Source organism: Ceratotherium simum, chromosome X (assembly GCF_057802395.1).
Source record: "Ceratotherium simum simum isolate JZ-2026a chromosome X, ASM5780239v1, whole genome shotgun sequence".
Taxonomy (NCBI): domain Eukaryota; kingdom Metazoa; phylum Chordata; class Mammalia; order Perissodactyla; family Rhinocerotidae; genus Ceratotherium; species Ceratotherium simum.
Genome location: NC_141940.1, coordinates 98,885,138 through 98,896,885, shown reverse-complemented (window position 1 = coordinate 98,896,885; position 11,748 = coordinate 98,885,138). Strand labels below are relative to the sequence as shown.

Below are 11,748 nucleotides of genomic sequence, written 5' to 3'. Positions count from 1 at the left end.
CTCAAAAGGGAAGTTAGTTTCCATAAAAGAAAGATTTTACTCTTCATTGCAACTGATCTCTCTTCCTCCCACGGTGAAACTGATTGAGGTTCTTAAGGCTCTCAAGAAATCTCTACTCACAGCCCTGTGATTAATTTTATCAAGGAGGAAAAAAGCAATAGGAGGGAATGGTTGATTACCCATGGAAAATATTTTCTTTTTTAAATTTTCTTCTCAAATTGTTTAGGTTTATATGAAATAAGGAACATTATTTTCTAGTACATGAGTATTCGTAGTCCCCTTCCCATTGCTTCCCCAGCAGAGCACAGGCATCAGGAGGTAAATGAAAAAATGTGGGAGAGACTTGAAGATTTGGGTAGGATAAGAGAAGATGAACTAGTAGGCTGGGAAAGAGAAAACGGGGGAGAAGTAGAGAGAAGACTTTGATAAGTTTCAAAGAGCTTGATGGAGCAGTATTCATCTCTGTGGAGGAGTTTGAGAGTGACTTCATCCCCTTGGACACAGTGATTATCCAGGAGTGGGCACCTGACCCAAACAAAGCCAATTAGTTATCTGCATGAGGAGGGAGTTGTTAGGGACTCAAAGATAGGAAGAGCAGATTTTTAAGGTGTTTTATTCCTCATTAGGCATATATGCCTCACTTCTTTAATTACATGAGAAAATGAGTACAGATCTGAATTACTTTTTATAGCAGGCAAAATCCACTCAGAAAAACAGAAACCACCATATTTCAACAGAGAAAATTTCATACTAGGAATTTGTTACATGGACGATGGGAAAGCAGAGAGTCCCAATATGAGTGCAGAGGCAACATAAAGATTAACAGCTACAGGAAGTGGTTACCACCGTCATGGTTGGAGGGAAACTGGGAGGAGGTGGTATAACTCAAGCCCAGAATCCAGGGCCATCTGGCAAGAGCTAGAACTGCAGTGATGATGGCCAGCTCATGCCACAGAGGGAAGGGCTGACTGGTGGGAGCTGGAGCCACAGTGGAAATGCAGCCACTTCAGGGTTGCCACTTGAAGCAGAAAGCTGGAGGAAGAAACACTCTGGCTTCACCCCTGCTCCTCATCCTCCAGTTTGGCTGAGCATACCAGAAGCCGGAGGACGAAGGAGTCTGGCAAATATAATTCTCTCTGAGACAGAGCACAGCAGGGAAAGGGTGGGGATTAGATCTCAAGGCAAAGAGGCAAATAACTAGCACATGTTTTGATTGTCTAACTGTGTTTCTTTGAATTCATCTCTGTGTGGAATGGAACCATGAAGCTGGCTACCCTTTATGTGAGTTACACATGATCCAAGAGCAATGGAGAAGGTCACAGTTGAGTACCTTTCCTTAAATATTAAAAAGAGAAAAATAATATTAATTTATTAATTGTCAAAATTCTGGAGGCTGTCTCAAGTGGTTCATAGACAACAACCAAAAGAGTTCATGCCTCTCCTCTTTTTTCTTCCCTTGTTCGCTTTTGTCCTCCAATTTTGTCTTTTACCTCTCTATTGACTATAGCTGTTGTACAACTACCCTTGTGCAATTAGTCAACTTTGATCTCTAGTGAGGTTACCATTCTACCCTCCTGTCTCTTTCATGTCCTGAAGACTGGGTAGTAGTAGTGGTAGTAGTCAGGAAAGAAATGCTAAATCTGGCTTTTAGCATCTACTGTATCTGGTATACTTTTGTTCTGACTCTGTTTACATACCTAGTGTAGAGGATGTCGTGTCTTCCTGGGAATACTATAGTCATCCAAACATATTGATATGTTTGCTATATTTTCATTTCCTGCAGTTGTATTTGGAGTGATTTGGGATGGGACTGGCACAGTCAGGCTTTTTTTCTGGTATCATGGTTAAAAGTATAGCCAATTTGCTTGGGTTTCAAATCCAGACTTCACTGTTTCCTAATTGCATGACATTGACCAAGTAACTTAATTGCTCTGGGTCTCAGTTTCCTCATCTATAAATGTAATAATAATAATAGAAACTACTTTATAGGGGTTGATTTATTAGAATCAAATAAATGTATTTATATACTGAACTTATATAAATATATGTGTGTGTGTCTTTGTGTATATATACACACATACATATGTATTAACTCACATATACATATGTATGTGTGTATATGTGTGTGTATGTACATACACACACACACATACATCCATAGCTTAGAAAATTGGTACAATGTAAGCATTCTGTAAATATCAACCCTCACTATTGTTATTATTTATCTCAACAAGACTGTAAATGCTTCTCCAGCCTGTCAAAAAATATCATGCCTATTTAATTTTTTTACCCAGCATGAAATCATGGCTAGTTGGGTGACATTTTAAAAATTGCTACTTGATAACTGATTAGTCAAAAAGTTAATTCACTGTGTAAAATATATCTCATTAATTGCACTCTTATTTGTCTCTTCAGTTGTAGAAATAGGTTTCATTTCCCCCTATGTTTAGTTGTGATTGGATCGTTACAGACCCTTTTTCTGTAGTTTTTTTGTGATTTAAATATTTGAATTTGTTATGGAAACAAGCTTTTCAGTTGACCAATGATTAGCTAATTTCTGATAATATAAAAGGAAACAGATTGCCCCAAGTCTGCTGTTTTCATTTCCTCATGGGAAGAAGAAGCATAGCAGAGAAGAAAGGCAGACACAAAGCATTGCACCTCTGCCACCATGGGGAACTGGTTTGTGAATGAGGGACTCTCCATCTTTGTCATTGTAAGTAACAATGAGAAATCAATTATGAGTTCTCTGACTTGTCTGGGTTCTCTTGGGAACTAAAATAGAGCAAAACTTTTTTTTTGTTTATTTGTTCTGTTTGAGAAATTGCATTGAAACTGATTTACTGTGTGAACATATATCTATCTGTAAGCAGACTGAGTCCATTCTTCTAAACTTATTAATGAAAAAAATGTATCTGGGGGCTCACTTCACCTAGTTTATTTCTTGAGTTTTTAAGAGTATTAAATTAGCCAGCATCTCACAGAAGGGGTAGAAGACATTTCATGCTATTGATCCCTGAGTCTGCATTGTTTATTTATGTTTCTAGAGGTAAATTTCTCTATTTTTTATGTGTTTGTACCACTTAGAAAATGGGCAATTCAAATTTTATACTATTTTCCAAATAATAAGACTGGCTCATGTATGGGAAATTGGGCTTTATTTCAGTAATTACACCAAATATAATTGAAGTTCTCAACTTTCTTTTTAAAAGAAGTACCCTCTTTTTCTCTGAGGTAAACTTGATTTACTTATGAGGTTTATAAAAACTCAAGGGAAGGGAATTGAAATAAGATATCTAGACATATGTAGTGTATATATGATATACATTGTAATTATATATATATAAATCAATATAATCTTTCTTGAGAAACAATTTTTGTAAGTAAAGATATGGCTAATTTTCAAATAGACATGTTAGTTTCTTTAGTTTTTAACATAACAAAGATCAACTATTGTTTTAAGTCGGTGGTCTCAGGAGAGCAATCATGACAATTAGGAAGATAGAAATGTGATTCATAAATAGCCAATGAAAACATTATACAGATGTTAAAAAGAACACTTATGAATGGAACTTTTGAAAGAATTTATCATGAAGTAAATCTTGAGTCTTTGAGTTTTAGCGGTAGAGAGAAATTAGTGACACAAATAAAATAAAAACAACAAATATTTTGTCATTTAAAAAAATATATGCCAAACCAACATTCTAATGCAATATAGAATTCTTCTGAGGACTCAGAGCTGTTAACTTGACTTCTTATCACCATTTTAAGAACAGATTACTCCTATAGGAAACAAATTCAAATTATACTTGTGGCTCCTACTACAATTTTTCCCAGGAAATGACCTCCTTCTAAATTATACGCTCGTATATACTTGAAAGTGAAGGCACGACTTGGAAAGCAAGAGTAAGAATGATAAGATTAGGAAATGGAGAAGTTGTTTTAGTACCTTCTTCTTTATAAAGAGAGACTGTTCTCAAGTGTCTATGGACATTTCATAGCTTCAAAGCACAGTTAAGAAAAAATCACTATGGAGCTGAAGGTAGAGGATTGGGCAGTGTCACCACTTGATGCAGTCAGTGCTGGGGATGAAATGAGCAGTCACAATGTAGAAGGGTCTCTTTTTTTAAAAATCCCATGCCCCTCACCCCCTCATTCATGCTCAATATCCCCTCCTTCAAAAGTTAAGCAAAACTTACCAAATAGAATTAAAGGCTTGACACTTTAGCTGATGAGACTCCCACTAGCTGGAGTGGGATGCTGTGTGGTGGACGGAGGTGATTGGCACCTGTGAGAGTAGAACACAATGTCCTACTATGTGGGGGACAGCATAGTAACATATTCCTTTCTCTTCTCTTTCTAAGAAGAGTCATCTGCTACCATCTATCCATCTATCTACCTATCTCTCTCTGTCTGTCTCTCTGTCTCTCTGTCTCTGTCTCTCTCTCTCTCTCTCTTTATCATCTATCTAAGGTTAAGAAGAAAAGAGGAAGAGAAAGAAAGGAAGGGAGATAGACTGATAATAACTTGGCATACCGCCATGTAGTAAAACAATCATGGGGAACAACACAGGGTGGAAGGTTTAATTACAGAGAAGCGTAGTGACACTATTATCGGAAAGAGCTGGTTCTAAGCTGTTTATACCCAGCTTTGTAACCACCTTTGTTGAAGGCTGGACTCGGGGAAGTCCTGACCCTGGTCTGACTCCAATCTTGTGTGAAACCTACCTGTTAAAACGTGAAAACTTCACACAACTATTTCTGTTTGTGCAGCTGGTATGGCTGGGGCTGAACGCCTTCCTCTTTGTCTGGTACTACCAGGTTTATGATGTTGGAGATAAATTCTTTTACACTCGAAAACTTCTTGGGGTAAGTATAAGTTTTATTTCATGCAATATTGACTGACTCACATTTCTAATCAGAGATTCTTGTTCGTATTCCTTTTAACATTTTAAGTAAATATTCTACCAACCCAAACACCACCATCAGCCTCATTCCCTCTATTACAAACACTTGGGTATGTCTTTAGGCCTTCCAGTGTGGGACAGACAAAAGAGGGTCCCGGTGACATCCCTACCCTCCCAAAGAACCACTGTGCCATTGTTTAGCTTAAAGGAGAAATCTAATACTAACTCTGGAATGGAAGGCCAGGTTGGAGAGATCCATCCAGGGATGACACATGTGGGACATATTCTGTAAATCTGATTCCTACCACTTTTGTGCATGGAGATCCGTGCTCCTAAGTGACATGTTATGAAATGGTCTTCAGAAAAGAAGCCTCTCCCTATATATGGAGCCTTTGAGGAACTTGCCCAAGGGTCACATTCATTGACTAGGACAGCTGAGTGAAGGCTCGTGACTTTCCTTGGTTCCCTTAGCATTCTCAGTTTCCTTGAACTGCCAGGGCTCTTCTTCATTACAAATGAAAATAATTACAATTACAGCTGTCCCCAGAGGAAATCATTTGTTACATCATGCTGAAACTATGAATTAATTACTTAATAATACTAATTATAATATGTATTATAAATCATATGTATGAATAATTGTAATATATAGTTATACTACATTATTATAATTTTTGTTAACTTAGTCAGATTGACACTGAGAAGGATGGATGGTTTCCCTTTGCTTTTCCCCTCCAAAATATGCAACTTCTTTAGGCATTACAAAGATAACAATTATAATTCCAAAGCATTACATCATACCAACTGAAGTTACTATTGAGGTGAGTCTAAGTGCTAAGAAAACCTCGTTTAAAAAGGCACAGTTTCTACACTGAACTCAAGTTAATGATACGCATGCTTGTCTGCAACTTACTTTGAAATGCATCAAAAAATAAGATGAATTTATGGATGGCTAGAGGGATGGATAGATATGTGATAAAGCAAGCATAGTAAAATGTAAAAGGTGAAACCTGGGAGATTGGTAAACAGGTATTCATTGTGAAATTCTTCCAAATTCTCTTTACGTTTGAAAATTTTCATAATAAAATGTCCGGGGGGAGGGGCAGATTAAAACATAAGGTCTTAGCAGGCCCTAAAGGTAAACTCTTGGCTCTGAAGGACCTTCCTTTCCAGACAAGTTGATGTCTCTGGTATGTGGGCCTCATGCCAGGAGCCCTGGGGAATTGGTGGGGGTATTCTGTGCTCACAGGAGTCACCCTGCTCCCTAATCCTGCTTCTTCCAGAAAGCACTTCCGTTGGCCAGGGCCCCTGCAGCCTGCCTGAATTTCAACTGCATGCTGATCCTGCTGCCAGTCTGTCGAAATCTACTCTCCTTCCTCAGGGGTTCCAGCGCGGTAAGAGCAAACGTTTACAAAATTTGAGTTCCTCAAAATGTCAAAGGCCATCAAGCTAAATGCCCTTTCTTAGGAAAAGCAAACCAATGGTTTGTGAGGATTTCAGCCTCTGTAGAATATTTATGATCCAAGCCATGCCTGATTCTCTAGTTTATTTCTATATTATTTGTTGATGGAGCTCCCTGGACAACCATTTAACCCGGAACCGACATTAAAAACAACAACCAATTAACCTATACTTCAACAATAGCAGTAATGCATGTGTGCATGCACACAGACACACACACACAGACATACATAATATAATATATGTGTATGTGTATATAAACAGGGCTTTATGAGGCTGACATGAAACTTGGGAATTAATCTTACAGTGCCATGTTTTTCAAAATTTTTAAGTGAGAGAAAATCTCTTTTGTGGGCAATATCCCAAGCAGATGGAATAAATGGGCAATGAGTCACACCATAATGAACGTGACTAAGAAGTGTTGGCTCCATAGAATTGGGGAGTTCAGAGCTTTCTAAATGCCCAGGGCTCCTTTTGCCCTCACTTCAACAATTTAGTGAGCCCCTAAATGTACTATGCTAGAAGAAAAAAAAAAAGAATTATGTAGGAAGAATCTTCCTAACCTATAAATGCTATACAAATTTCTTACTGATATTCTTATACAAAAATGAGAAACAAGGAGCTTACAATCTACACACATACATAAATAAATACAATACAAAGCAAAATATGATGGGTCCCACAAAACATTCTAAATAAAGAAATCACAGGGAATCAAGGGAGAGGGAAATTATATCAGGTGGGGCAGGGGATGAAGAACGGCTTCTTATGGAAGGTGGTATCAGATATAGGCATATAAGGATAAAATAAGCATCTAGGACATGTAAATGAGACAGAAAGACATTCTACGTGGAGAAAATGGCATGGGCAAAAGCACAGGAAATCATGAGGAAATCGTATTCTTGAAAGCCTTGCATGAGCATGACTTCTGGCTTCTTTTTGGATGTGTTTGCCATTCCTGACCACGCCAGAGGATAGCTCTTCCAAAGTTAGGGATTGATGCCGTGGTGGGACCCATTCCACTAGCTCATTAGTGACTAATAGCCTCTGTTTTTCCTTTTAATAAAGTGTATGTGCTTTATATTAAATAGAATTTTCAAAAATTACCTATTAAGTAGAGATCGTTTATAAAGGAGAGCAGTAAGCAGTCTACTTTGATGAGAATGTAGGATTGTAAAGGGCAGGTGTCAGAGGTAAGGTTGCAAAGAAGAGCTGGAGCTTTGCTGGTAAACTAGGACCTTAAATGTACAGCTGAGGAGTTAATACTTAATTTGGCAATCACTATTTTGGGGAAGGAAAATGATCTAAGCTGTCAATAACAAGTAGAACTTGCCTTGAACTCTACCTTATTTTTCCTAGTCTTACTAAATTCGCATTGATCCTAAGAAGATTTTTTTTTCTTGAGTAACTATACAGCTCTTGATTTACTAATATAGGATTAGCAGGCTACAATTAACGGTAGGCATTGATTACAAGGATTTCCAAATAATCTTCTCAACCTTAGAAACCACAAAGGTAAAATTCCATTTGATTGAAAGTTTTATTGATGAGCCAACTGTAAAGTACTGTCTGGTATATCGTAGTTGCCTGATGAACATTTGCCAAATGAAGCTCATGTACTGTAGCTTTTTGTTTTTAAGGTGATGATTCGTTTTTATTCTCCCCTCTACCCCCTGTTTGAATACTTTCTATTTAGAGGAAGTAAGCCCTGAGAAACAGGCAGCGGTTTCACCAGGATGGCCCGTTAAGAAATCCTTGTTACCCCACAAGCCCAAATTGCAGTGTTGTTGAGCTGCCATGCCCCACGAGCAGCACATGTAATGGCTGCTTTTAGGCTTCTTGAGGCCCAGGAGGGAAGATCCTCATGAGTGTGTCTCAAGACAGGGATGAAATGAGGCTGCTCTTCAAATTGCAGAGAAGCTCAGCTCTGTAGCCAGAGAGACCTGTATATAAAAGAATATATTTTTTAAAATTAGCAGCAAGCAGCCTTCTTTTACAGATAGGGTGTGTCCCTCCTTCCGGATTTCCCAACCTGAAGTGTGAACTTTGCAAATGAAACTTCTTTTCTGATTGGGATTAAAATGAGTGAGCATGCTGTGACTAATGTTGGAAATCATAATAGCTGCCACTTATTGTCCTCATAGACCCCACCTCATGAAATCTGCGTATCAAGCCAGTGAGGTGGGGATGAAATTAAATGGGAGTGTTGGGATTCAAACCCAGGTCATTGTGCCTCCAGAGCCCATTCACTTTCCTACGTGCCACCTAAACTCGAAACTGTCTCATTGCAGTGTTATGGTCTTAGAAAGTCCATCATACATATGAACATTTCGGCATGCTGAATAACCTAGGCTACAAATGGCAAGAATGTCGTAACTTCAAGGATTTGTTCATAGGACATTATGCAAACTAAACAGTCACAGAACTTCCGTTCAGTTTTTAGTGGTCTTAATCATTTAGACTTTGCTTTATAATCCTTCTGGTTGCCTGGAGAAAGAAAGCCCTAGGGTTGGCCCACCCCATGAAAAGTAGGGGTAAAGACTCTTGGTCTGCTTTGTCGCGGGAAATGGGGAAGGATGGGGTTCAGCATACAGAAGTTCCCAAAGTAGCCTTAATAACCCCAATTTGCCATACAGAAACTAAGTTCTAACTGGATGGAAGTCCTATTCTTAAGATCAGAAAGAAACAGGAAGGTGGCAGAGTGAGCTCTTATCTGTGACTTTATATAGTCTGAGAGCCAGAGGCCCTCAACATGGCTCTATCTCCAACCATATGGTCTAGGGCAAGTCTCTTGGACTTCCTGTCTCATAGTTTTTTTGTTTTTCCAGCTGAAAAGCAGATGAAATAATGCAAATGTGAGAATGAATATGACACTCTAAAAGTGTATTAATTGACTAAGCCTGTCAACTAGTGAGTTGTCAGGCAATAAATATCTGTTGAGTGCCAGCTATGTGCTAAGCACTGGGGACGCATGGTAAGTAAAGAGTAAAATGTGGATGGACCACAAGCTCAAGGAGCTTAGAGTTTTATGGAGGAGATAGAGAATAAACATGTAATTTCAAAATTATAAACAGTGCTATACGAATAAAGTGGTACTCTTCATATTTATCGCATATTCTACTGCCACCAGCTTTGGAAATTATTGCCAACTTCTTTGCCTGAGTTCTGTAGATTCAAGGCTGGCTTTTTCAGTTTCTCCCAAATTGCATATAAATATCTAATTCAGATTCATTCATGGTGCATGTGATGAGACCAGGTGTACCTAAAATAGAACTTTTGAGTTTCTGTAACATGGGTGTTACAGAAACTCATGTTATACCCCATTAAATATGCATTTATTTTTAGTTCCATGTCTCAATTTTTTGAATTTTTTTTCTTTCACAGTCTACATAGAAATCTGCCAAGATGACTCAATAATGTCCCTTGCGCTTGAATGTTAGTTTATTGAGTTGGCCAAGGCTGTAGGTGACAGTAACAGAGAAACTTCCCTTTAGAAGTCAATGGCCAAAAGCAAAGAGGTAATTCAGTGAGGAAGTTATGGAGCATGATGGCAGCTTGGACAATTTGTAGGTGGCTGACAATAATTCAGAAATGATTCAAAAGCATAAAAACGGTGTCTGCTTGATGGGGAGGGACAAAAATGCCCTGGGCAGTCACAGGCAGCAACGCCCTTCCTTCCACCACCAACGGGCCATCTTGCCTCCTTTTCAGGAAATGGTGAGGGAATTGTATCTGGAAACCCTGTATAAGCATGACTTATGGCTTTACTTTGGATTGTCTTGCCATTACTGGCCACACCAAAAAAGGGTAGCTGGGAAAAATTAGGGATTGGTGCCCTGGTGGGACCCATTCCACTTGCCCATTAGTGACTAATAGCCTCTGTTTTTCCTTTTAATAAAATATATGCGTTTCAAATTAACTAGCTTTTTAAAAAAATTACCTAAGATCAGAGTATTACTGAATGGACCTTGTATTTCCCAAGCATGTCTCTCCATTGTTGTAGCATTCAGTTTATTTTTCTGTAGGAGTCTGTTGCTAAAGCTGTTAAATGGCATCAAAATCTATTGTTTCACATTTTTGATGATCCATGTTGATGATGATAAGGATAGAACTATGGAGACAGTATAGAGACCACAACAAAACCACATTCCTTTTCTTCGAATTCAGCATGCAGGAGCCAGTATATTTTCCCCTAAAAGTTCCAAAACAATTTGTCAGAAAGTAGAAAAGAAAATAGTGTGACAAGTATAGATATGTGGGTAAATACTTCTCTACAGGTTTAGAATAATCATCTTAGATTCTAGGACAGTGAACATGTAATTCATTTAACCAAATAATTATTAAAGGATTTTAAAAAATACATGACATATTGCTCTGCATGCAGAAGCTTACCTTCTAGCTAAGGAGCCAATCCATACTAGCTGAAAAGTAAAATAATGATACCAAAAAAATCAAATATTTATGAAACAGCTTTCAATGACTCTATGAAAGCGACCTATGAGGGAAGAACTATGATAAATATGTAAGTGAGGAAACTGAAAACTGAATACATTGGTCAATGTCACACAGCTGGGTGGTAGGGCTAGGATACACAGGTATATCTGATGGCAAAACTTGCTCTCAGAAATGTAATTCAGTACTGCTTTCTGACCCTACTGTTTCTCATGCTCTCGTTCTTAGGACTCCAATTGTGTTCCACCACTTCAATAAGGACTGTATTAGTTATCTATTGCTGTGTAACAAATTTCCACAAACTCAGTAGCTTAAAACAACCTCAATTTATTAGCTCAAAGTTCTGCAGGTCAGAAGTCCAGCATCCTGTGGTTGGGGTCTCTGCTCAGGGTATCACAGGCTGAAATCAAGGTGTCAACTGGGCTGAATTCTCATATGTAAACTTTGGGTAAAAATCTTCTTCCAAGCTCATTCTTATTGGCAAAATCTAGTTCCTTGCAGTTGCAGGACTGCGGTCCCTGTCTCCTTGTTGACGGTCATCCAGGGACCACTCTCAGATCCTAGATGTCCCTGTATTCCTTGCCATGTGGCCCCCTCCATCTTCAAGCCAGCAACAGTGCATCAAGTACTTCTTGTGCCTTTAATCTCTGTCTTCCTCCATCTCTGACTTCTAGACCCAGATTTAAAGGGCTCATGTGATTGGATCAGGCCCACCCAGATAATCTTTCTCTTAAGGTCAACTGGGGACTTTAATTACCTCTGCAAAGTCCCTTTTGCCATATAATGAAACAAAATTACAGGAGTGACATCCCATCATATTCATAGGTCAGGTCTTACCCACACTCAAGGGGAGGAGATGATATAAGGTCATTGAGGATCATCTTAGAATTCTGCTTACCACAAGGACTCAAAGAAACTATGGAGGAACC

At 38.5% G+C, this 11,748-nt stretch overlaps 1 protein-coding gene across 1 annotated transcript in view; it reads left to right on the top strand.

Moving 5' to 3' along the window:
* The first annotated feature begins 2,619 nt into the window (after positions 1 to 2,619).
* Positions 2,620 to 11,748, top strand: part of CYBB (cytochrome b-245 beta chain) — a 32,499-nt gene continuing 23,370 nt past the window's right edge. The window contains exons 1-3 of the mRNA XM_004435049.3: positions 2,620 to 2,716; positions 4,773 to 4,868; positions 6,190 to 6,300. Of these exons, the coding sequence (XP_004435106.1) occupies positions 2,672 to 2,716; positions 4,773 to 4,868; positions 6,190 to 6,300 (252 nt within the window). The 5' untranslated portion in view covers positions 2,620 to 2,671. The remainder of the gene's footprint in view (positions 2,717 to 4,772; positions 4,869 to 6,189; positions 6,301 to 11,748) is intronic.